Consider the following 27,879-nt stretch of genomic DNA (forward strand, 5'->3'; position numbering starts at 1 on the left):
TCCACTCTTAAATAAGGCCTGTATTCCTCTGCATGTGTTGGAGACTAAAAATCTATTGACCATAATGGATCCCTTCAGTTCGCAGGCCATTCTGAAAAAACTGCTTAAACCAGCGTTGGCTGATTTGCTGGTTTTAGCTGGTCAACCAGGCTGGATTTAGAAAGATTTTGACCACTTTTTAGCTGGTCAAGCATGGAGATGACCAGCCAAAACCAGCGATGTCCAGCTTAAACCAGGCTGGTTAAGCTGGTTTTAGCTGGTCATTTTCCAGCCTGGAAGTGGCCAAAACCCCTCTAAAGCCGGGCTGGTCAACCAGCCAACCAGGTTAAGCTGGTATAAGCTGTTTTTTTCAGCAGGGGGTGCTTTGTGATGTAAGTAGCGTGTTGTGAATGTAGAGATACTAAACTACCCACTGATTGAAATCAGCATGTGTATTGAGCTTGTGATGCCGTAGATAAAGGTTTATTACTCAGGTTGCTGTTACAGTTGCCTCGCTGTGTGTGTTTGGAGCTTTATTGCGTAGATTGCAATTTTTTGCAATTAAATTTTTTTTATCATAAAATACATCCTCATTCGCTAGTATTTGTCTCTCCTACTTAGGGTGAACAAAAACTTAATACATTTATACAAACCAATCTACTTTAAAACGTTTCTCAAGCATCCACTTGTAGCTTGCAGCTTTAGCCTGCTAGCACCGCTTTCACTTACTGTTTCACTTTCTTTGCTCTTCACCCTGTACAATAACGCTTGTGTGTCTATCCCTGAGTGCAGGAGAAGCATCGGTGAAGGCGTTGATGCTGAAGCTGGAAGCAGTGAAAATCCAGATTTGCGATCTCGAGATAAAGCGAGCACAGCTCCGGGAACAATGGGCCTTGCTCGATGTACCCAGGGCTGCGGCTTGCTCATCTGAGGTAAGTGTGCGATACAATCTCAACACTACATCTACCTCAACCCCGTGTGTTTCTCTGGCCAGGCCCAGTGTACTGAGGATGTGGTTCGTCCAGGGTTCATTCACTCCAGCACCCGGCTACTGTGGCCCCTGGGTGCAGCCGCGTAAGGTTGCATACCAGGTCTTAGGTCAGAACGTCTTCTCCTCGTGTGTTCAAAATCCCCACAAAGAACCAGTTCGCCCCCTCCGATGACGGGTCGCAATGTGGCAATCATCCCATCCACTAAAGATAAGTTGACAAATAACTTACCTGATCTTTCTCTATTTCAATATGCACCCTCAAAGGCAAATGACCTTGATTTAGTAATCAGCAGTATGGATGCTATCTTTACTAACACGCTAAATTCTGTGGCACCCATCAAATTAAAAAAAGGCTAGAGAGATAAAACTACACCATGGTATAACAGTCATACTTGCGCTCTCAAAACAGCAACCTGTTCCCTACAACATAAGTGGAGAAAAACAAAATTAGAGGTGTTTACAATTGCTTACACAGACATAATGTCTAGCTATAGACCTTTTTCTTGGAATGCAAAATTACCCATTATGCTTTGCGTGTATGCGCAAGGAGAATACAAAGAACTTCCGGTTGGCAGCTGATGCGTGTAAACAGTCACATTTGGACAGCTTTGAAACGATAGTTTTAATCTATTTTACCTGCTTTTATCCTCTTTGTACTAATACTATTGTCCATCAGCACCATCTCCTGGACTTATCATTTAAAAAATGTGATCTAATAGGATGGAAAACAGCTGCTGTGAGGCATTTTCCCCTCGTTGTCAGATGGCATCTTCTGCAGTTTAAATGAAGCCTCGTCATCGCTAAAGTCAACATTTTCTCTTTATTTCAAATATGTAACCAGCCCAAACAAATGTAATTCACCAAAATGTTTAACACACATACGTAGCCTGTACTGTGCCACTGACACACTGATTTAATAACTGTGACAAAGTGAAAATATAGACTAGTGTCATTTCGAAATGACAGAAAAACACAAACCGTGGTAAAAACAACACACGAAATAAAACACAAACGGCTCGCGATTAGAATGAACAGCAAATCAGCCAGCAGAGGATCAATAACAGACTTTTATTGGTCATTTTTGTAAATTGACGACTTTCATACCTGTTAAGTTTCATGCCATTACTCTGGTTTGCTCTCTCTCTCTCTCTCTCTCTCTCTCTCTCTCTCTCTCTCTCTCTCTCTGTGTGTGTGTTAAAGAGCCGCTGAGCTAACAGCTGACAGGCTGTCAGCACAAACACACTGTATTTCTGACGGCAGACACGTGAACTAGGAGAGCGTTTTTCTCGTATTTCTGACGCGCTTGAACCATATCGACAGATTATAACGGCTTTAACAGACACATTTCTAAGTTGTGTGTCACAAAAACACTCTGTTATCCATTAAAAACGTTATTGAAACCCATTTTCGGAGCACAAATTACCAGTTGTAAACGCTGTAAACGGAAGTTTTTAGCATTCTACCGGAAGACGCTGGTCGCTATGGCGCCCTCCATGCAGTAGCCATGAAAAAGGTCTATTGGAGGGCTCTAAAATCCGCCAGGGCTGAGCACCTCCACAAACTAATAGAAAATATTCATAACAGTCCTAGATTTTTATTTTACACAATTGTTAAATTAACAAAAAATTGGTCATCTTTAGAACACAATGTCCCGCCCCGAATTAGTAGTGATAACTTCATAAATGTTTTCGCTTATAAAATAGAAGGCTTTAGACAGAAAATAGATGTTATATATATATATATATATATATATATTTATATATATATATATATATATATATATATATATATATATATATATGAGTAATTCCTTGCAATTGTCAACCCTGCCATGAAAAAAAAAAAAAAAAAAAAAATATATATATATATATATATATATATATATATATATATATATATATATATATATATATATATATATATATATTAAGGGTGGAGCCGAACCCGAATACGGTATTCGGAAAGACACGAATAGCGTGTTTTTACGAATACTTAATTCGAACAAATACTTGAAAAATTATTTGTATTCGGGAGCAAGAAAAACACTATATCAAAAAGCAGCGTTTCCTCCTGAGACCACAGTGCACGCCCGCGTGAGTGAGTGAGTGAGTGAGAGAGAGAGAGACGCTCAGTTAGAAGTCGGAGGGCGCTTCTCCACAGCAACAGACAGAAGGCTCAGCTGAGCGAAAAAAATACTTCACTGCATCATTATTTTTGTTAAATAGATTTTTGTACCTTAAGTGGGTTCCAAAGGCAGTTTATAAACTTGTAGTGGAGTTAAAGCGGAGTTTGATCGGACGTCTGACGTCTGCAACCGGGTGCTCTGTTTACGCAACGTTAGCTCTGTTAGCGCGGTAATTTAGATAATAGACTGTTGACAGAGTAACGTTAACTGTCTTTTGCAGACAGCAAGATATATGCTATAGGCTAGTTAACCTTAGCATAGCTTCCCGTCACTTTTTATTAACTTGAAACTCCTCAAATACATTTGGGCACTATGAAAAAATGAGACTGCTGTTGAGCCATTTCTTGGTCCTCCACCAGTCAAAAGAAAAAAAAAACCTTCATGTTCTGTGTGGAAGCATTTTACAGTCAGTGCTGCTGCAGATAAAACAAAGTGATACTGTATAATGTGTGCAAAAGTGAAATCAGCAGAGGCAGAGATATTAAACATCTGTCAACATCTTCTATCCATAATCATTCATTCATTTCTTTTCGGCTTAGTCCCTTTATCAATCTGGGGTTGCCACAGTGGAATGAATCACCCATTTATCCATCATATGTTTTATGCAGTGGCTGCCCTTCCAGCTGCTACCCAGCACTGGGAAACATCCATACACTCTCTTTCACACACATACAATAGGGACAATTTAGCTTACCCAATTCACCTGTATTGCATGTGTTTGGACTGTGGGGGAAACCGGAGCACCCGGAGGAAACCCACGCCAACAGAAGGGAGAACCCAGTCGGGGCTCGAACCAGCAACCTTCTTGCTGTCAGGCAACAGTGCTACTCACTGTGCCACCGCGCAACCTTCTATGTAATGTATTATCACATGCACTTAAAGCATCCTCTCCTGATACCGTCTGTGAACCCCCCACAAGCATCAATCCCCTCAATCAGCACAGCTATGTTCTGCTAAATCCTCCACAAGCACCAAACTATCAACACAGCCACATTCTGCCCCAGCAAGTCAGTTTCAAACATTAAAAAAAAAAAAAAACTTTGTGTCTTTTTTGTGGCTGGCAGATGATAATAGCAGGTCTGTATCTTTTAGTATTATATAGAATACTTTTGTTCTGCCAGATCTCCCAGGCAGGGTTTTATTTAGATTTATTTAGTTAATTTTAGTTTTTGGAATTCTGTGCATTGGAAAGAAGTTCTTTCAGAAGAAGAACAGTTTTTTGAAGTATTATTTGTTTTTATTCTGTCTATTCAGTGTCCTTCAACAAGAACGGTGGTGGTGGGGTTCATAATATTCACAATGGTATTTTATTAGTTGTTGGTTTAAACATGGATGAGATAATGGCTTCTATGTTATTTTCTTTTCAATGACATTTCTTGTCACATGTTCAAAAACAACAGCCAATATTGCATATCTATAATTTATATAATGAGTATAATTAAACAATACTTTCACTATAATGTAAATTAGAAGTGTAATAGAAAAAATATATATTTTTGCGCCATTTTGAATTTTACTCTAATACAAATACAAATACAAATACAAATACTTTTCCCCCCTCAACAAATACAAATACAAATACCGGCTGCTCCGCACATCCCTAATATATATATATATATATATATATATATATATATATATATATATATATATATATATATATATATATATATAATTCTGACTTCAACTGTATGTATATATATATATATATATATATATATATATATATATATATATATATATATATATACAGTTGAAGTCAGAATTATTAGCACCCCTGAATTATTTGCGCCTCTGTTAATTTTTTTCCCCCAATTTCTGTTTAATGGAGGGAAGATTGTTTCAGCACATTTCTAAGCATAATAGTTTTAAAAACTTATTTCTAATAACTGATCTATTTTATCTTTGCCATGATGACAGTAAGTAAATAAAGTAAATATTTTACTTGATATTTTATTAAGACACTTCTATGCAGCTTAAAGTGACATTTAAAGGCTTAACTAGGTTAATTAGGTGAACTACGCAGGTTAGAGTAATTAGGCAAGTTATTGTAAAACGATGGTTTGTTCTGTAGACTATCCAACTATCCATCACACAAGTGGCAATTTCACATCTGTCACATAGAGAGATGTCACATCCATAACAAAGCTTTTTCCTTATAAATGCAAAAATGTTAAATCAAATAAAAGCAATCATGTTTGTTCTATAGTGAGCCAGCTCTTAACCTTTTTATTAGCATTGTTTCTTTTGGGTTGTGCGGTTTAATTCCCAGAATTTCTACAAAGTATGTTGTATACTGTAAACTGTCAGACTTTTTTTTAGAGATGTTTCAATTACATGTTAACATATACTTCTGTTGTCAATTTTTTTTGTGAGTTTACTGCAAATGTCACATCCATAATGCTGGAATTGCTCACATATACAGTGCGTCCGGAAAGTATTCGTAGTGCTTTACCTTTTTCACTTTTTTTATGTTACAGCCTTATTCCAAATTTCCTCAAAATTCTACACACAATACTCCATAATGACAATGTGAATTTTTTTTTAATTGTTGCAAATTAATTATAAATAAAAAACCTGAAAAATCACATGTACATCAGTATTCACAGCCTTTGCCTCTAAATTGAGCTCAGGTACATTCTGTTTTAACTGATCATTCTTGAGATGTTTCAGAAGTTAAATTGGAGTTAACGTGTGGTAAATTCAGTTGATTGGACAGGATTTGAAAAGGTATACACTTGCCTATATAAAGTCCCAGAGTTGACAGTAAATGTCAAAGCACAAACCTAGCATGAAGACAAAGGAATCATCTGTAGACCTCCAAGACAGGATCTCGAGGCAAAAGACTGGGGAAGGTTACAGAAACATTTCTGCTGCTCTAAAAGTTCCAATGGGCACAGTGGCCTGCGTCATCCGTAATTGGGAGATGTTTAAAACCACCAGGACTCTTCCTAAAGGGGGCTGGCGATTTAAGCTGAGTGATCAGGGGAGAAGGGCCTTAGTCAGGGAGGTGATCAATAACCCGATGGTCACTCTGTCTGAGCTCCAGTGTTCTTCACCGAGAGAGGAGAACCTCACAGAAGGACAACCATCTGTGCAGCAGTCCACTAATCAGGCCTGTATATTAGAGAGGGGCCTGACGGAAGCTACTCCCCACCTGGAATTTGCCAAAAGGCATCTGAAGGATTTTCAGACCATAAGAAACAAAATTCTCTGGTCTGATGAGACTAAAATTGAACACATAGGAGTGAATTCCAGGTGCCGCTCATCACCAGGTTAATAACATCCCTACAGTGAAGCATGGTGGTAGCAGCTTTGTGCTGTACGGATGTTTTTCAGCAGCAGGAACTGAAGGACTTGTCAGGAGAGAGGGAAAGATGAATGCAGCAATTTACAGAAACATCCTGAATGAAAACCTGCTTCACAGTGCTCTTGACCTCAGACTGGGACGACGGTTCATCTTCCAGCAGGACAATGACCCAAAGCACACCGCCAAAATATCAATGAAGTGGCTTCCCAGCAACTCCCTGAGTGACCCAGCCAGAGCCCAGAACTAAATCCCATTGAACATCTCTGGTGAGATCTGAAAAAGGCTGTACACCGTCAATTCTTATTTAACCTAATAAGCGCTTGAGAGGCACTGCAAAGAGGAATGGGCAAAAATTAAGAAAAGACGGGTGTGCCAGGCCTGTGGCATGGTTTGTAAAAAGACTTGAGGCTGTTAAAGCTGCCAAAGGTGTAAGTATTGAGCAAAGGCTGTGAATATTGATGTACTTGTGATTTTTCAGGTTTTAATAAACTTGCTACAATTTCAAAAAATCTTTTTTTACATTGTCATTATGGGGTATTGTGTGTAAAATTTTGAGGAAATAAATGTATTTAGGTGACGCAGTGGCACAGTAAGTAGTGCTGACGCCTCACAGCAAGGTCGCTGTGTGGAGTTTGCATGTTCACCCTGCGTTAGCGTGGGTTTTCTCCGGGTGCTCCGGTTTCCCCCACAGTCCAAAGACATGCAGTACAGGTGAATTGGGTGGGCTGAATTGTTCGTATTGTATGAGTGTGTGTGTGTGTGTGTAAATGAGTGTGTGTGGATGTTTCCCAGAGATAGGTTGCGGCTGGATGGGCATCCGCTGCCTAAAAACAAGCTGGATAAGTTAGCGGTTCATTCCGCTGTGGCGACCCCGTAATAATAAAGGGACTAAGCTGAAAAGAAAATGAATGAATGAATGAATGAATGAATAATTAAATTAATTTAATCCATTATGGAATAAGGCTGAAACATAAAAATGTGGAAAAAGTGAAACCACTTTTTGGTTAAAGTAATCTAAAAGTAATACAAAAGTAGTGTTACGCATTTCTGAGATATTAATATTGTAATGTAAATAATTACAAAAAAATAAATTTTCAACTTTTAATATATAAATTGTTACATTTTGGAAGTAACTTGCCCAGCTTTGTTTGTAACATTGCTAATGTTTGTTAGTACAAAGATTAGATATTAATGGGGACTTGGAGCAAAATTGTTTATGCACAATGGGCTTTATGCACAGCTAGAGTTTTAAAGCCAACGATAAACTTCCGGTGAAAGCTTAATGTGACTATTTTCAATTTCACATGGTTGTTTTTACAGCATCAATGTTGTAATGTAAATACAATACACTCGTTTAAATAGACTTAAGCATTCATTTAGTTGTTCAAGCGAGATGAAAATGAGATGAAAGATGGTGTAATCACTAGTGTCATCAGTAGCAACAGGCTAGCGCAGAAATTCCATTGAAAATACTGGGTAAAGTCTACTGTAGATTAGATACGTGGCCGACTGGATTTGCTATATACACATCAATATAGGAACATTTTTTATGACACTGTATAACAATAATGAATATTTTTACAGTACTGTGACGGTTGGGTTTGGGGTTGGGGATTGGTGCTAAAAAAATACAAGTTAATGGGTAATTTAATAGATAGCATAAATAATACTCAGTACAACTACTGTTTTTACGTTACTGTGATGGTTGGGTTTAAGGTTGGAGTAGGGGTAGACGTTAAAATACAGAAATGTGAAATTTAATAAATAATATAAATAATTCTTGTTAACTTCCGGCCACAACTGTATCCGATCTAGCAACAACCAAATTATGCGGTAAAACAAACTGTCATATTTTAAAGGCATTCTTGTCCGATCTGAGACCCACGTCATATCAAAAATCTAACAGGCAGTGAAGATCACTGATTTTTAAAAAAATAAGATCTTAAAGGTGACAATTTTGAAATGGAAAGACAGTTCACCGGAAGCCCTTGGACTGCTTGGCTGAAAATTAAGTCTGTGTGCATATACATTTAGCTAACACAGCCAGGCACGTGCACACATAGGGCTCAACCTGTGCATTGCACATGCCCTTTTTAGTCATGGATAGAAAGTGCCCTTCAAAAATGATCAAAAGTCCCCGCGCGACGCGGCACACCTTCGGTCCCGCCCTTCAGTAGGCGCGCGACAACACCGCTCTTGAGTACGCGCGCGACAACAGCTCATCAGTACGCGCGCGATAACCAATAGTATGATCCTGCACAACTGGAGTAGCTGCACTCTCAGGACCGCATGTTTTGAACCGCATTTTTAGGACCCTAGTTTTTTGCGGAAGCGCCACCTACCGGATGAGCTCTATGCACGGCGGCGCATGACGCATTTCCGGTAAAATTTAAGACCCTGAGCCAACTTCCGCCGATCGTACAGTACAGTGCTACAACAGGAGCGCTACTGATAAAAACAAGTAATGTTTTGGACAGTTGTCTTAATGTTTTATGGCATTAGAGCCCACTTATATATGTTTATGTCAGCTACATAAATATGACATCTAAACATTTAAAAGTGTAATTTCAAAGACGTTAGAACAGTACTTATAGCTACCACTGCTGTGTTCAGCAACGCACAGCGTCAGAAATTGAACTCTTACCTTAGTTTCCACACGTTTCCAAAAGACAAAGTCGTGCAGAAGAGGAGGGTTGTTGATATTAAACGTGAAAATTTTACAGAAACAGAAAAAGACAAGCGTGTAGTTGACAATTTTAGTCTAGCAAACTGATCCAGGCTCGAGTGCCAACTGGATGCAGACATTTAAAGAAAGGAGCTTTTATGGCAAATAATAGTTTGTTTTCATTGCCTTTAAAGTAAAAAAAAAACTGAACATTAATATACATAAACATTTCTTAAGCTCCTTTCTAAGTGCAATTTTTTAATTCAGAATAAAGACCTTCATTTTATTCACTGTACATATAAAATATAATTGACTGTATATAATTTGAAATAAAAATTGTCAAAAAAAGTAACATTTTGAAAAAAATATTTTATTCAGATGAACAAAAACAATGACATTGAATCAGTTGTTTTCTTGAATCAGGTGCTTCTTCTGTAACTTGTGCATAGAGAGGTATTTGGGCTGATACGTATTAAATAAATAAATAAATCACCCATCTGTTTCATGGAACTTAACACATAATTGATCCATTCCAAACAATTGTTCATGTGACAACACACATTACACATTTCAGAGTAATGGGCTGTCTGGAAAAGCAAAGCAACCAAATGTTTGCATATCCCACTCTCAGCCACACAAGAGCAGGAGCTATTAACTAGCAGACGATGGCATGGATTTTCTGACGGATGTCCGCTCCAGGATGGAGTAACACAAAATTTTCTAGCTCTGAATCTCATAATGTTACCTAGAAAACAGAAACAAGAATATTAATAGGTTTCTAAAGAGAGTCATTAAAGGCAGTTCACTCAAAACTGAAAATTCTATTTCCTCATCCTTCACTGGTTCCAAACCTGTTTGAGTTTGTTTCTGATGTTTAACACAAACAAAAATACTTTGAAGAAAGCTGGAAACTTGCAACCACTGATATTCATAGTAGTTCTTTTTCCTACTATGGAAGTCGATGGTTACAGGTTTTCAGCTTTCTTCAAAATATCTTCTTTTGAAAGACATCTGCAGCAATATCATCAGATTAAACTACACCGTTAATCATTATTTTAAATAATTTAAAAGTATCTCCCTTTAGTCACACTTTAAAATAAGGTTTCATTAGTTAATGTATTTGCTCACTATTAAAAGAACTAATTAATATTTAATAGTTAGCATTGTTAAACTAATTTACTAATGAATAAAAATCCAAAGTCATGCTTGTTAACATTAGCTATTAAATTGTGAGTTAACAAGCACAATGAATAAGCATTTGTTCATTAACGTAAAAAACTAATAAATATTGCAATACACAAATTGTTGATGTGAAATTAACTAATGACACCTTATTGTTTTGGGTCACCCTCCCATTTAATTACAATGTTATAGACTAAATAGAAAGCATGCTATCTACACTGTTACACTGCATCTGTCATCTCCACAGTTTCAGCAATAAATCTCAGCATTGACACAGTGCTATTTGTCTGTTGTGGATGGAACGGCATTGAATTATTTTATTCCTAATATATCTTGCTCAATAATCATGCTTACAAGCTAAGACAGCATCTGTGTTTCTGTAATTATCCGAACTGAACAGTGGTGGTCACTTTAGAACAGTAAAAATATGAACGGGACAGAACTTCACATGTATGCTGTCCTACTCTCAGCTGGTGAGGAGACTCTGATTTCTTTATAGATCTATCGGTAGTAATGAGCTCTCACTCTGACACTTTGAGACAGAATTACGTACACATATGATTATTTTTACTAACGTGATAAAGCTGCAGATGGACAGATCGTTAGAATAGTATTCACGTTAGCCTACAGGCTAGCTGAACTTACCTTCATAATTGCACAGGTAGGAAGATGCATAAAACTTGAAACCTTTCAAGTTTGCTCTACGGTGTTGTAGTGCACATCTAGGACCCGTTTTGCAACTGCGCCACCTACCGAATTGGATTATATAGCGGAAACTTTTAGGCACTTTTATTCCAGAGGTTAAAGTGTTAAACGCCTGCTTTAAGTAACAATTTTAAAATGAAACAAATGAATTTACACCTAAATATAAATGAATAAATAGAGTTGAGTGCCTTAAAAGTCTTAAATTCCTTGAAAAATACTGTATATTGATGAACCCCATTACATTGAACTAATTAGCTCAGTATTAGGGAAAATAAATTGAAATCAAATGGGATCAGCATTTGCAGTTACTAATTTAAAACCAGGTTGTAAAGGTTTTAGAGAGACAAGACGCAAGAATGATTCAAGAATGTACATTTATATAAAAGTTCAAGTATATATATATATATATATATATATATATATATATATATATACTTATATATATATATTAGGGATGTAACGGTATCAGAATTTCACGGTACGGTAATACCTCGGTATGAATGTGACGGTACGGTATTTATTGAATCATTTACAGGAAAAAACAAAACTTATGAAAATACTCCAAAAAAGTGCCAAAAGTGTCAATGACATACAAATTAGCCATCTATCTGTAAGCTTTGAAACAGGAACTTCAATTTTAATAACAAAAAAATATTAAACCATGTAAAAAATTAAGTTTCAATTTAGTATTGTTGAAAACTCATCACATTCAACATTTAATCACTCACTCACTTAGATAGAGATGGGTTTAAAGGAGAATTATCATATAAATATAATCTGGTAAAAGCTGGTATCTCTGGGCATTTACAATGTCCCCTGCAACAGAAAAAAACTCTCTTATTTGGGACTGAGGTTTCTGGGACAAGAGAGATATGACTTGGCCCAGGTTGTTAGCAGTGGGGAACGTTGTGCATTGTCTTTCCCCCACTTGAGAGGACAAACCATGAGTGAGATAGAGATCTCATGTCTGCATCAATCTGAACAGTGTGCTGTGTTTCTGCAGTCCCCATGACTGATTATTAGTCCTATTCACCAACTTGCAGGCACGTGCACACACAGGGCTCAACCTGTGCAGTGCACATGCCCTTTTTAGTCTTGGATAGAAAGTTCCCTTCCAAAATGATCAAAAGTGCCCCCGCGACGCGACATACCCTCCGTCCCCGCTTTACAGTACGCGCGCATCAACACAGCTGATAAGAACTCGCGCGACAACACCGCTATTCAGTACGGGCGCGAAAACACAGCTGACAACACCCAGCTCTTTTTCATCCCTGCTTCTAGCAACACACTCCATTTCCGCATTACTGGATCTGTAGCGACAACAGACCGCAAGGGATTATGGCCAAGCCTGGGCTGATGGGAATTGTAGTTTCCGGTACCTCCCGTTCGCTTCATTCGCCTGAGCAAATTTTCTCAGAAGACCTATAGTTTTACCGAGTCATGCGACTACGGTAATATCGAAAAAAATTAATATTGCGGTATGACGGTATTTACAATACCGTTACATCCCTAATATATATATATATATATATATATATATATATATATATATATATATACACACACACACACACACATACATATAATTACACACACATATACACACATACATACACGCACACACACACACACACACATATATATATATATATATATATATATATATATATATATATATATATATATATATATATATATATACATATACACACTGGGGTAAATAAGTATTCAATAAAATCCCATTTTTCTCAGAAAACATATTTCTAAAGGTGCTATTGACCTGAAAACCAAAGAAAAAAAATATATGAATAGAAAACAAATCTAATTACTTTACAAATTGTTATCAACATCTGGTGAAAATTTCAAGTCAACAGCACCTTTATAAATATGTTTTCTGAGAAAAATGGAAACGTGTTAAATATTCAATTCAATATTAATTAATTTTAGCTTTATTTCTAAAGCACTTTTACAATGTAGATTGTGTCAAAGCAGCTTAATATTTATTAAATTCAGTTCAGTGTGGTTTAGTATTCACTGCTGAAAGTCCAAACACTTAAAAAAAAAGCAAATCCATCGATGCACAGTTCCACAAGTCCTAAACCAAGCAAGCCAATGGCGACAGTGGAGGAACAAAACTTTACCAATTGATGAAAGTGAAAGAATAAACCTTGAGAGAAACTAGGCTCAGTTGGGCACAACCATTTCTCTTCTGGCCACACTTCACGTGCAGAGCTGCAGTCTAGGCGCTGGAGGCTAACACTGGGCGTTTCCATCCTGGAGAAGCTGCAGGCGTGAGTAGGTCACCAGCTGGTTTTCAGGCTAGACCACAGGGTCAATGTGGGCACTCATCTGTCACTGGGGGACTTTCATTAATCAGTCTCATCCTCTCCACTTCTCCATGACCACCACAGCATCTGCTCATGATACGGTCTGTTTCAGGATTATGGATACATTTAGAAGTCCTCTATGGTGGCATCATCTCTTCACAGGTCACGATCTCTAGAGGCCTCTGGATGAATATCCCCAGGTGGAAATAGGGAACAAGGAAAATAATTAGCGCATCTGCTGTTCATAGTGTATTTAAACAAGAGATATTACATATAAAGACAAAAATGTAGTGCTAAGAGATAAAATAGCAGTTATATGAATAAACATGAAACGCACATGATTATTTATAACAAAATATCTGGTGCATTAAGACAGCAAGAGTGTTCCCTCCAAGTGGTTTGTCAATCCCACTCACCCACATAGAGCACATAGGGCAGCACAGTGGTTAGCACCGTCGCCTCACAGCAAGAAGGTTGCTGGTTCAAGCCCCGGCTGGGCCAGTGGTCATTTCTGTGTGGAGTTTGCATGTTCTCCCCATGTTCAAGTTTATGAGTGTAAATGGGTGTTTCCCAGTACTGGGTTGCAGCTGGAAGGGCATCCGCTGTGTAAAACATATGCTGCATAAGTTGGCGCTTCATTCTGCTGTGGCAACCCCTGATAAATAAAGGGACTAAGCCGAAAAGAAAATGAATGAATATATATATTCTTGAATACGTAAAATAATGTATATGAACTTAAAAGGTTAACCAATTGTTATGAAATTAAATGTAAATTAATATTTAATATAAGAGGTATAATAACAAACATTTGCTTTACAGTGTTAGCTATAATATATATATATATATATATATATATATATATATATATATATATATATATATATATTTTTTTTTTTTTTTTTTTTTTTTTTTTTTGGCTTAAGCATATGCACTGTTGGGAGAACCAAACAGGAAACTTTACTCCCAACTCCATATTTTTAAGTATATAAGAGCAATACCCACCTATTGAATGGTCTCCTTTCTTTCGTCAGTTGTTTGTAAATCTGTCTGTTAAATTCTTTTACTTCACTGAAACAGAGAACAATCACTGTTGAGTTAACATATATACCAGTAACAAAAAGGCTCTTTGAGCATTGTGCGAAAATTAACCATATTCTGACCTGTAATGATAATCTTTACCAGAAAGAAAAACCTGCTCAACATAATTCAAAGACCAGCTCCTCAAGACACCCAGAGCATGTACGATGGCCTAAGAAAAAAAAAATCATTCAAATATGAACTAAAATACCACCACAGAACAGCAAATCATTTTACATGGATTCATAAATGAGTAGCATCCAGCATGCAGTTTATATACTTACTTGGCCAGACATTCCTCTGGAAAATGAACACCACAGATAAGCTGCACTTCATCATAGATATGCTATAAACTCAAGAACACAGCTAGCATTTGTAACTGTATTTATAAACTGCTTATCAATGTCTATTAAATGTAGAGTTAATGCTAAACAAATAAAATATTCATAAATTAACTAGTTATTAAATGCTTAATATTTATTTATTTATAGTATGCAGATGTTGTAAAGTGTTACTCAACAGTTTGAGATAACCTCAAGGAAAATATTCCTGTAGTTTGTTTTCTTTTCTTCCTACAATGAGCCTAAGCAATCCAATCATATTGGCCATCACTGCTTATTCGCCAGGTAAAACATACCTGATATAAATTAAAGATATGAGACTCTATATGGTTAAGACCTGCAGAATAAGCCTAACTTTCAGAATCTCATTCATCACTGTAAAACGATGACAAAACATCAGGCTAATAACACATACAGTATTGTGGGGCAAACAGGCAGTCAGCACAATTTTTAGTGTGCTACTGTAATACAACGAATAACACAAATTCAGTAAAATATAGATAAATCTGAAACTCTCACATCAAACGTGCTTTTACCATCTTAGTTTAATGCATGTCACTAAGCACATTAGCCGTTAAGTCAACAAGCCATTAAATCAACAATGTTTCATTAAACCATGGTCACGAGCTACGAACGTCGTAGCATTTAATCAAACTAGAAAACGAACTCTAGATAATTATTAACAGTTATAGCAGCTCTCACTCTGGCTTTGTAAAATTATCCATATTTATTATTATAATATTTTATTTTTCTTCTGGAAAAAAAATCGTCACGTAACATTTTTGTTCCAGACCCTTAAAAGTGGGGTAAGTCATGCAGGCTAATCTGGCATTTCTGCATAAACTCACAGTATAAAACAACAGCATTACAAAATAAACATACTTTAACAGTTTAAAATAAAACTTAATAGAAAAATCGGTACTTACACTTTCCTTGTCATCCGTGTCGTCCATTAGCGCATCCATGATCCAATCCGACAGGTGACGCTGTCACAAAAAACTAGGGTCCTAAAGATGCGGTCCTGAGAGTGCAGCCACTCCAGTTGTGCAGGAATACCCTTCTCAAACCATGCATACTTCTCATTTACACACAAAGAAAGCTTTACAGCGTGTGTTTAGAGTGTGGCTGAAGGAAGGTGAGGAAGAGGTGAATGTGCAAATTCAAGCCGGAAAGAAACTGCTTTGAGCGGGACTCGAACCCTGTGCCTCGTGACTGCAAAGCGACGGCGCGAGTGCGCTCCTTTTACTGAGCCACTGAGCCGTCAGGATGACTACATGAAAAACCATACTACATGCGGGTTCACAGAGCCACGGGTTTTGTTTCGGTATAAATGTGTGTTAGTAGTTTGATTTGTTGTAATAAAAGCTCTAAAATGAGTGAGTCCAGCAGCCTCAGCTAGGGGTAACAGGTTTAAAAATGTTTCCACTTTCTTTTCTTATATGGCCCTTTTATTCTGAATGACCCCCCTCTCTGTTCATTGGCTGGTGGCATGTTATAAAGTAGTTCCGGACAGGTCATTACTATTCGCGCCCGCCGGCCGGCCAAGAGAGTGGTCGTGGTGAGTGAATGGTCCTGTGAAATGCAATTTTTGTTGATCTGTTTGCTTTTATTATACACAATGTATGTTTGTAATTCCAAGTTTATAATTGCTAATAAGCAGCCATCATTGCAGGACGACATGTTAGGCTGCTGAAAGTGATGAGTGTGATTTTACTGTTTAGCTGAATAAAGTGATGGGTCCAAGGTGTGATTTGGTGTCAGATGTGAAATTGATGAGGTGATTCGCGGATCAGAATAAGTGAACAGTGCAAGTTATTAATAATTAGTGAGGTTTTGGGCAAAGATTGAGTAAAAGCCTCCACCCGTACGCCAGGGAAACACGTCCATCTCCCATGGCGGCGTACGAGCTTCGGGGGATCGTATGGGAGCGCGGGGCTGTGAGCCTGCCAGATCATCCGTGTGCGCACACGGATGATCTGGGATCTCACTTGAGAGGTAGCCCCGCCCGAGCCACACCAAGCTCCTCCCACACATCCAATAACCGCCAGATTATCAGCCATCTTTTATAGTACGCATATGAGGCTTACTTCTTGTGGACGGTGACATGTTTTAAACTTTCGCTAATTACTGCCTACACAGAAGAACCAGATGTTTAACTACAACATGGGGTTGTTTTTATGGTTGAAATATTTGTTATTAGCATTTTAAATTCTTCAAAAAGCTAATTGAATGCATTTCCCACAATGCATTGCGGCAATTAAAACACGATGTGTCAATCTTGCTTTTCAGACAAATCCAAATCAAGATTTTCTCTACTTTTTTCATGGAAAAGGTGTGTAGGATACTAAACAACGCATCAAGATCGGAGGTGCGACTCTGGGAACGTTAAACCAGCGTTTGACCCTTCGTTGGCCGTTTGATTGACAGGCGGTCCAGCCAATCACAACGGACATATGCTTTTGCCCACCCCCGAGGACTGCTCGAGTGGATTTCTGCAAAGCCGAGCCACTAATATGCTTCGTAAAATGTAAAAGTGACTGTTTTCAATTAAATTTTACAGCATTGATGATTTACTTTTTTTAGGATATATTACTTCAGGTAAACGTAGCATTCATTCAATTGCTCAAACGCAGCGAGCATGATGGCATGACAGTTCAAGTTTATTTAAAGTGAAGTGAACAGCAACAGGTAGGCTCTATAAATACACATTTACTTATCAATTACAGCTGTGTGACATTAAGTGGCACTTAACATGATTACATTGAACAAATAAATAAATAAAAGCTCTGGTGAAACGCCAGAACTCCTTGAAGCGGTCTGAGGTAAAATCCTGAGATGTTTCTGTATTTTCAGTTTAACTTTTACTTATTTTACATTTAACCGTCAAACTCGACAAACAGCACCATAATAACCACTTTATAATGATTTAATACTGCAGTACAGTCAGAGAGGAGGTTAAGATTTTACCATGGTAACTTACTCTATGAAGCTAACATGATCCAGGGCGTTTTCTTTAGTAAACCCAAAGTTGTTTCGCCCTCCTACTTTTTAAAGCGAAATATAATTAAATGATAAATTAAAATACTAAATACTTTATAGTATTTCAAGTCCAAACATTTATAAATCCTTAAATGAAGGTGGAATTTCCTGATCAGAAAATGATATTAGATTGTCTTATTGTGATTGGGGCATGACAATAAAAATATTTTTAATGCATTCAAAAACGAGAATGTTTGTAATGCCTGCCCTCAAATGTCAAGTTTAATCGCACATGACTATAGACTGCAGTGGTTTAAGAAGTAAGCATGGTGATCTTGACCTTTAATACAATTGGATGTGTTCGAGTCTAGCTCTTCTCACTTTTCCTGTCTCAGATCCCAGTAGAATTTATTTTCTATATAAATGAAGTAAATGTTGCAAAAGGGGATTTGCCTAATGAGTGATTAATAAAGAGAAAAGTATAATTGTAATAAATATAGTCATTTACGCTCTCTGCTGTTATTATATCCTGTTAATGTACTGTACTGAGATGCAAATACTGTATGTGTCTACCAGTATAAACATACACAGCATCTAGTTATTATATACTTATTGCAAATATCTGCTACTTTTACATGGCATATAGAATATATCTTGAGCTTTAGTAATCAGAGCTTGCACTTATTTTAATTGATCGCTAAGTATGCTATTTGCACTATTGTAAAGATCTGATGCCATTTTTTTCTTACCCTGTCAGCGGAAAATTAGCAAAATAAGAAATAAAATCACTTAAATGATTAATTTATATAGTTTTTTTGCCCATGTAATACTATTAAAATGAGTTTAATTAAACGTAATACTCATTATGGCATTAGTTGTGGCAAGTTAACTGAAAGTTAGCCTAATCAGTGATGACTGAATTACCTCTGTTCAGAAACTCAACTCAGAGTTCAAGTTTAAACTCAAATCTGGTTGATCATCATTGAAAGGGACCCCTAGTACTTTTGTTTAGTACTGAAATATTGGTATAAACAGTGGTGCTGCTGTCTGTTCATGAAACATTATTTCAATAACCTTTAGATACAACCGTAACATATCATTCAAACCTTCTCCAAGGATTGAGGATCGAGAGATCATCCATCATGAAGAGCCTGTTTCATGGCAAGCATTATGAACCAAGTCCCAGTATTTCAGTGTTATTAAACTTGATTTAAACTGATTTAAATCAGAATTATATGTTTCAGGCCTCCCGGTTGTCTTGGATGTGAAGGAATGTTGGAAATCCCTTCTTCATCAGCTATGTTTCCATCCACCTAATATCTTTTTTTCCTTTGGATTAATCGCATACAAAATAATTGATGGGAACACTAAGATGAGCATGCGCATTTTCAAAATGTAGTCACATACCTGGTAGGATAAACTTTTATCCAATACTAATAAACTATGATTGAAACACATTTATCAAATGAATTCCAGCATACACATTAAAAAAGCCATTTGATTTAGTTTCAACAGATCATGTGATGATAAAAAGGGGTGTGATGGACAACAATAATGGACAAACCAGCATTTTGAGCACATTGTAAAACATCTGAAATGTTGGTTTGCTCATTCAAACATTCCTCAGCAAAAGTGTCATCACAGTGGTCCATTATTATTATATTATTCTGTTATTACCTCCAGAACTGTCTTGAGCATCTGCGCACCCAAAGAGCATCTTTCACCTCTAAAAGATACGGCATGTTCATTGCGTTTGGTCTTCTGAGGTGCAGGTAATTTATTATATAAGAAAAAAAGGCCCACTGTGCACAAAACTACATTTTACTCTTTTGATTCTTGCCGCCAGTTCAAGAAGAAGTAATGATTCTGTTCTCTAATTTGCATCTTTGGATGGAAACATAGCTATTGTCGAAAGATTTACGGAGCAGTATCCAGTCATACAAGCAGGCCTCCTTTTGACCAACACAACAAAAGTGGAGCAGAGTGGAGAAGAGACAGGTAATCTAGCGAGTTGAAGTGGATTACTGATAGCCGAGCGAACAGCGTTTTAGAACAGTGGGTTTTCAGTTCTGGTCTTGAGATGCACAGCTGTGTTCATTCTGTCTCCTTTATTCTAACTAAATTCAGTTCATAGCGCTCTTTTCTAATGAAAGTTTTGTAAAAGAGATGTGCAGATGTAGTGCTTTGTATCTCTAATTACTGATACACTCAACAGAATCATTAAAGGGCACCTATGGTGAAAAATCTACTTTTCAAGCTGTTTGGATAGAAATATGTGTAGGAGTGCAGTCCCCACACCCACCGAATTGATTGACAGCTGCGTAACATGGTAGTCACGAATATAATCAGATCAACAAGAGTAGACGAGTGCAATGCAACCGGGAATAAAAGGTCTGTTCAGTTCGCCAGGATCATCAATCGTTATCAAATGTGATCGATTTATCAGAATTACTTTATCAGCACAGCCGCGTGTCAGAACAAATATGAAACAAGACGCTTCAATCCCGCTTTGTGGACGATAAATCAGGTTTATTTTGTACATTCACATAACAGATACCCATACAGCAGTGGAGATTAGCCTGTATCCTGTCACATTTGCGTGCAAAAAGAATGCAAAGATAAACGCGCTGTCTGTATGTTTGTGCGTATCGTGTCCGTGCTGGGTATGTGTGTCAGTGTGTGTGTGCGCATGAACTCTGTAACGACATTAACGTTGTAACTCAACACAGTAAATGCATCAAATAATCACGGGTAAAGTTCTTACTGTAGTATTTCTCACAAACGCTACGTGAGTTCTGCTTCCTTTATGTCTGTTTGTTGTCTGACGTAGTCGAGGGAGGAGATTAAGGCACGCAGAATGGCACGTAGAATTGGTGGGCGGGGAGGACTAGCCTTAAAGGCGCAGAACAGCAAAGCCGCCACCCAGTGCAAAAATGTATAAAACTTTTTTTAAAAATCTTATAAAAGGCATAATAAAAACTCTGATGGATGTTTTGAGCTGAAACTTTACAGACACATTCTGGAGACACAAATGATTCATAATAAATCTGACAAAAGGGGTAATCTTGGTGCCCTTTAATATTAAGTACAAAACTGTATAGTATGGGGCTCAGCACAAACAAGTACACCCCACACAGCTCTCATATATATATATATATATATATACACAGTTGAAGTCAGAATTATTGACTATTTAAAGGCTTAAATAGATTAATTTGGTTAAGGCTCAATCCCAGTTCTACCCCTTAGCCCTTCCCCTTACCCCTCATTTTGTGTGTGCTCGTTGTAGCAGTTAATTTGGCTAAACAAATTATATATATATATATATATATATATATATATATATATATATATATATATATATATATATATATATATATATATATATATATATACACACATACACAGTTAAAGTAAGAATTATTAGCCCCCTTTTAATTTTTATTTCTCTTTTTAATATTTCCCAGAGCAAGAAAATTTTCACAGTATGTCTGATGATATTTTTTCCTCTGGAGAAAGTCCTATTTGTTTTATTTCAACTAGAATAAAAGCAGTTTTTATTTTTTAAAAACTATTTTTGGGACAAAATTATTAGCCCCTTTAAGCAATTTTTTTTCAGTAGTCTACAAAACAAACCATCGTTATATAATAACTTGCCTAATTACCCTAACCTGCCTAGTTAACCTAATTAACCTAGTTAAGCCTTTAAATGTCACTTTAAGCTGTATATTGACAAGGTTAGAAGTACATAAAAATGATTCAGGCATTCTTAGCTGGTCTAGTGTCTTGAAAAGGGCATACCGAGAGAGATAGATATGGAAGAAAAATCAGAAATGAAATACAAAGTTTACAAACACATACAGTAACATTTACTTTGACACTGAATTTTTAGGATTTCTGAGTCTATTTCAGTGTCGGATTCCTTGTGTGTGTGTGTGTGTGTGTGTGTGTGTGTGTGTGTGTGTGTGTGTGTCTCAGGAGAAAGGGAGGCAGGAATTTCTTTCGAAGTTTCGGGCAACCATCTCTGGCTTACCTCTAGATAAGTGAGGTGTCACATAGACACAGACTTTGTGGCACCAAGGGTTATAAACCCACGCAGAGGAGACTCAGACCCCTTTTTAAAATCAATATGTAATTTTATCTACGGACTGTACGTTGCCCCGTGAAGCGGTACTGGTGTCCCAATTCTCTTTAGCTTGAAGGCGTAGGTATACACCCCTTATGCACCCATTTTTCAGGACCACACTCGAAACCAAGGGGTAGGAAAAATTTCCCAAAATACACTAGCTCTAGCTGCTCCCGGAAGTTTTTTTATTACCTTATATTTACAAAAACTCATTATATATATATATATATATATATATATATATATATATATATATATATATATATATATATATATATATGAATTTGATCATGTACACACGAGTGTACAATTTTCTGTTGTTTGTCAATATATTTAAAATAAAACAAAAGACATTTTTATACAAGAAGAATTTATTAATCATAAGGCCATTTATTCAGAATTATTGAACAAACTGACAGTTGATTTGAAATAGATGCGTAATGCACGTTATTCAGTCAGCAATGATGCATTCTTTTCCTTGTCATCAACTATTTTCTCTGTAGCACAATAACAAGTTGTCAGATCAAATGTTTTACGGTTTACAATGAAAACTGCTCAAATGTCACAAAGGCGACATTAAATGCATCCTAAACTCATCTAGTGAAGACTTATCAAGCCTTGGCCATATCAAAAGCGAGAATGTAAACAGGGTACACAACGTTAAAAATAGCATTCACAATCTTTGGTAACTGGTGATTAATTCTACAACAGAGAAATCAAACCAAGACACAAATTAAAAATTATACTCAAATAAAAAAAAGGGATGAATTTGGTTCAGCTTTTGGTACTATGACTAAATGATTAGGACCGTTTTTGGGACTCGATTTCATATTTCATAAATGTTTTTGAATTATGGAAATACAGTAACCTTCTGTACAAACGAGAAGAGAGGAAATAAAACTAATCAAATGAGAAAAAAACAAACATTCATCATCAAGTGCTGGTTATAAAAATGTTCCCCTTTGGTTTTTATCATGGAAAAAAATAATAAACGAGGTAAAAAAAACAACAACAAAGACATTCACGATTTTCCATTCTACCATTAAGCAGCCTGAATTTTAAGGCCACACGTTACCGTCATCAACTAACCCTACAGTATCTGAGGTCATTCGAACTCGCATTTGAATATAAAGAGCTTTTCATTCACAGCTGCGGTGAAGCGGTTTCGTGGAAAGCTGACAGAGAAACGTCTTCTCTTTCAGGTAAAGCGGTTGTTGTCTCGTAGTGTTTCATTAACTAACCTCAGATGACGTGAAGCTGCAGGTCCTTCTCAAACATGGAGGAGCCCTTTAGTACCAGTGTGCTCAAACGGGTCAATGGGGCAATAAATAAGAAGAGCTTGTGTTGTGGAGATCAGCAGTGAAAAGCGTGCGGTGATGTGGAGGTGTAGTCGCTGGTGTGGTTGGTGTCTGGACTCTGCTGCTCTTCTGCTTCTGGAGACATAGAGCCGCTGTAGTCCTCCGGCTCCATCTGCTCCTCTTTGATTTGAGAATGATGCCTGTGGAGAGAGATACAACATTACAAATAAAAAACTTTGTACTGTAATGTGTATGTATATATATATATATATATATATAGATACATACACGCACAATATATGTAAATATATTTAGAATACAGAAAACAAACACCATCATTTTTTACATTAAGTTATTAATTATAAGGCCATTTATTGAAATCTTTATCGATCGTCGCATAGCCTTTACCATGACTGACGCCAAGACTGACCTCTCCCAAAAAAGTAACTACATGTTGCAATGATAGCGCAAGCTTTGCGATTGGTCAGCTTGGTATCGGTGACGAGTGTGGGTGGTGCTTTGAGCAGCAACCCTAATGGAGCAAGTGTTTACAAGTGTCGAGTCCCATGAAGAGCTCCAGAAGGAAACTTTGTGTTTACCTTAAGATTAAAGTCATTGAGCATGCGCTGGTTACCGCCTCAGAAGAAGCGAGTTTTAGCTACTTGTACGTTAAGGTAGCGTTCAGAAAAAACAAAACAGCTGTGAAGAAACTCGAAGAACACAGAGGAACAAAAACACCTGCTGCCTGCTAGCGTTTCGGAAGTGTTATTGCAGAGCAACACAAACAGTACACAGAGGTATTAATGCACGACTACGAGCAAGACAGGAGCCGTGGGTCACGCTAATTACTCGATGCAGAAGTATAAATCAGCCTTTAGTGTTGAGTGTTAGAGCTGCCCCCTAAGGGGCCGATCACACCAAACGTGCTGTTGTTGCGTTGAGAGGCGCCTTTTTTTGAATGGTTTACTAACAACCATGATTGTTTTGCTCACTGCTTATGCGCCCTACGTGCCTCGCGTTTTAACCTACCAGTGTGCTTGCAGTTAAAAAAAAGTGAACTGTGCGGAAATAGCACGTTATGTCACACATGTCTTTTTCCTTTTCCAATCAAATGAAAGCAGAGGCGGAATTTCCGTTTGGATGCCTGCAGTATCTGTGTTGTCAAGACAACAACGGAGACTTTTGAAGATGGAGGAGAAACTTGTGGTTGCTGTTTTGAGTTATCCGTTGCTGTATGACCCATAAATCTTTAATATCACAATATTAATTATTAAAATTATATTAACATCAACAGCAACACTCTCGAACAATACCCAGCTGATCCATTGTTGCCTAGTAACATGAAAAAGCGTACAGTGCTTCTTTTTTCTTGTCAACAAAATAGGCAGTGTGGTGCGCTTCGTGTTTTTGGAACGTAAAAAAGCATTTAGTGGGATCAGCCCCTTATTGTAACCCAAAACATGATTGGTCAACTAAGCTTTCATTAATCAATTAGTCGTGGAAAAAAAAAAATAAACAAGCGAAGCAGCATCATAGGCGGGCGCTGAGCATGCACTCGCGCGTATTAAAAGTTGACAGTTGGAAAAGCGCATATTTGGCAAATCCACCTGGTGAATGATCATCATCACTCCATCCTTTCCACATCTATTCCATCAGAGCTCATTTATTTTAAGGGTAGGTTCATTCAGAATAACATGAAACTTCTTCCCAACAACGTATAGGCAAATTTGTGTTGCTTTCTCATAATATGAACCCTTTTGGTTTGCTGTATATCCATTGTGTTTAATTTAATTTATTTATATATTTGAGTAACACAGATATTTAATAGCTAAGGAAAGACTTCCTTTTTTGTTTACATTGTTTTCATGTGACTTTACAATTTGTAATATATTTATTTGTTTTAGTTTCTTTAACAATCAGTGTGTTTTAATGTTAACAAGTTCAAAAGCTGTAATTTGTGTTAATGTTTTATCAACAAATTATAAGAATTCAGCAAAGCTCCATGCCGTTTTTTCCCCCTACACAGTCATAATCATATTATTTGTCGGTGCCGTTTTCTGCATGTGTAAATTCTAAAATGTCAAATTTTAACGATTACTATTACCACAGTATTTCTGTACAACAAGAAACAATCTTACAAATTACATTTTTCTTAGCCCTTAAACTCAAACTGTTTTCCCTGTACTTGCTGAAGTTGGCCTGATTAAATGATTAAAGAAGGCCTGATTAAATTATTATTAAAATATAATAAACAGCCAATTAGTCGACTCATGGCTTTAACTGGTCGACTAAGGAAATCTTCAGTCTGGGACATCCCATTTACATTTTAATAAATACATGCTATTATATTGTGTTTTAATGACATACAGAAGTATGTCTGTTATTATTGACATGCAAATGAGTGTATTCTGGATCGCTACAATATTATGAAAGACACTTTTTGAAGTATTCATTTCATCGTTCATTTTTAATACAGCTACTCCACCTAAACATAGTCTATATTTCTTCAGATCACAATATAGAATTGCAAAAATAGAAACAAACATTGCAATGTCAGTCTTTTCTAATACTGCACAGCCCTTAACTTCAACAGTGCTCAAAATATCTGAGATAATTTAGTTATGGTGTTTGTGTTAGTTAGTTGTGTTACTGCATGATATTTGAAAATATTTAGTTTGTCTGCGATATATATTGTGATATGAATATAATTTAACAAGATGACTCCATATGGAATAAATTCAGCATTTTACATTGATTATTTTGTAGAGGAGTATCTGCATAAACTACAATACAATTGAACAGATACCAATGAATTTGATGGTTTTAAGTGGAATCTAACAGTATTGAGGTACAAAAATTCAAAAACTATATAGACCATTTTGAGGGATGTAAACAAAAAGAGTGGTCCCAACGTGTTTCCTGTTTTACATTTTTCATCTTTATAGCCTCCGAGAATATTAAAAGAGCCACATATTGACTAATAATGTTACGATAGCTGTTTTTCAAAGTTCAAAGTTATGATTGAATTGCCTTGCTTCAGTTATGAAATAGTTTGGGAAATGTTCATGGGCCAATGACATGATCACATTGAAATGGTGAATAGAAAATGACACCATATAATGTAGATTCTTCATTGTATAAATAATTAAATACAATCAAATTTGGTTTACATAGCATTATAACCTCTTGGTTTTTAGTTTGCTTAAATCTTACACAGTCACAGGTCTTAAAACACATCCAAATGAACCTTTCACTCTATTTTAGTGTTAAACTTTGCAGTGACCCCTCCAAAAAATGTTCTAAACTGTGGTGCTGATCAACTATAATCCTAACTTGACATTGCTGACCCTGAGATGTGACTATTGCAGATTTACACATTGCACTATCTATGCTGAAAGTATATACTGTGCAGCCCTAGTTTGCGTGCACTGGACTCACAATGTAGGCAGAGGCGAGAGCTCGAGGCTGGAGTCGCTGTGTGAAGCCTCATCATGATCATGAGGGCTCAAATCCTCGAGCAGAGCTCCAGACAGAGCCTTCAGACTGGACGCTCCCATAGATGCAGAGCCATACAGAGGCAGGCTGCTGTCCACCATCACCGCCTGAACACAGACACCAGTTCAACATCACGGAGAAACAAAAATGAATGCACAAACAAAGCTTTTAAACAGTCATTCAAAACTGTGGGCTCAGGAAAGAGACTGATTCCTCCTTTCCACTGAGAAGCACTGTTCAGTACAGTATGTTTCGATTCGGATAGCATTTACACTTCCAACTATACTTGGTAGGCCTAATATTCAAAGAAAATATGCAATTGATTATCTCAAGAAGAAAGCTGTTTACATATTACATCTTTTGTATGCTCAAGTTCATTATTTCAAATGTACAAGCGTAGGCTACTAGAGAGCATGTGGCACACTTTCCACACGTTTAGATACAACTTAAGAACAGCCCTGTAAAGAACATAAAGCAGATCCTGTTCTTGTTTGTTTGAGCATGTCTTATTGTTGCACAGAGTGATTGTATTATTACGGTGTTGTGTTTCAGCTGTGTATTTAAAAATGAAGCTGTCTGTGTTTTCATTCTCCTGGCTTGTTTTATGAACAAGTGCCGATTCTCATTAACCAATCAGTGTTCAGCAGCTAGATTAGCTCCACATTTTTGTTGTGCTTGGCATCCATGCGAAAGGGTGACAAAAAAGTGTTATGTACGCGTATTATTTTGATACTTCTGACAGTAAAAAACAGAAATGAATGCATACTGTACTCATGTAGGGTGTAATCATTTACAAAGTTACTAGTTACTGTAATTAAATGACTTATCCACTGTAATAGCAAAAAGATTATTTTTTTAGGTAATTGAATCAGTTACTTATATTCTTAATGTATATAGTTACCTGTACCTAAAGTACTTGCCTTAAATACTGTAAATAGATCAAGCTGAATGCCTAAACTTAAGTGTGAATGTATTTAATTAGATTAATTTTAAACATTTTTCAAGAAATTAAACATTTTTAAAACTAAAGTCTAGTTTGATTCATATTTAAATAAATTAATCCAATCTTTAATTGAATCTACATGCATTGAGATTTCTAAGGATTTTGAGTAGTATTGAGTCAAGTAATTAAATAGGTAGTTGAGTAATTATGTAACTTTTCAGACAACGCAATTGAAAAAGTAATTTAAATACTATTTTAATGATGTAATCAGTAATT

At 36.7% G+C, this 27,879-nt stretch overlaps 1 protein-coding gene and 2 long non-coding RNA genes across 6 annotated transcripts in view; all 3 read right to left on the minus strand.

Moving 5' to 3' along the window:
* The window catches only part of LOC137490614 (uncharacterized), a 159,280-nt gene extending 145,848 nt beyond the window's left edge, over nucleotides 1-13,432 (minus strand). The window contains exon 1 of the long non-coding RNA XR_012399025.1: nucleotides 13,100-13,432. This is a non-coding gene — a long non-coding RNA (uncharacterized lncRNA). The remainder of the gene's footprint in view (nucleotides 1-13,099) is intronic.
* A 529-nt stretch (nucleotides 13,433-13,961) lies between these two features.
* LOC101882326 (uncharacterized) lies at nucleotides 13,962-15,732 on the minus strand. Its single transcript, XR_012399031.1, has 4 exons — nucleotides 15,689-15,732; nucleotides 14,505-14,593; nucleotides 14,347-14,412; nucleotides 13,962-14,015 (listed from the first exon to the last, which is right to left on the minus strand). It is a non-coding gene; the product is annotated as an uncharacterized lncRNA (long non-coding RNA).
* Nucleotides 15,733-22,220: 6,488 nt separating this feature from the next.
* The window catches only part of foxp1a (forkhead box P1a), an 84,904-nt gene continuing 79,245 nt past the window's right edge, over nucleotides 22,221-27,879 (minus strand). For 3 of the 4 annotated variants that reach the window (XM_021469823.3, XM_021469822.3, XM_005161959.5), the window contains 2 exons: nucleotides 26,604-26,767; nucleotides 22,221-23,365 (listed from right to left, as the gene is read on the minus strand). In XM_021469823.3, coding sequence (XP_021325498.2) covers nucleotides 23,221-23,365; nucleotides 26,604-26,767 — 309 coding nt within the window. In that variant the 3' untranslated portion in view covers nucleotides 22,221-23,220. 4 annotated transcript variants of the gene reach the window in all.

The sequence above is a fragment of the Danio rerio genome, chromosome 23, assembly GCF_049306965.1.
Source record: "Danio rerio strain Tuebingen ecotype United States chromosome 23, GRCz12tu, whole genome shotgun sequence".
In the NCBI taxonomy this organism is placed as follows: domain Eukaryota; kingdom Metazoa; phylum Chordata; class Actinopteri; order Cypriniformes; family Danionidae; genus Danio; species Danio rerio.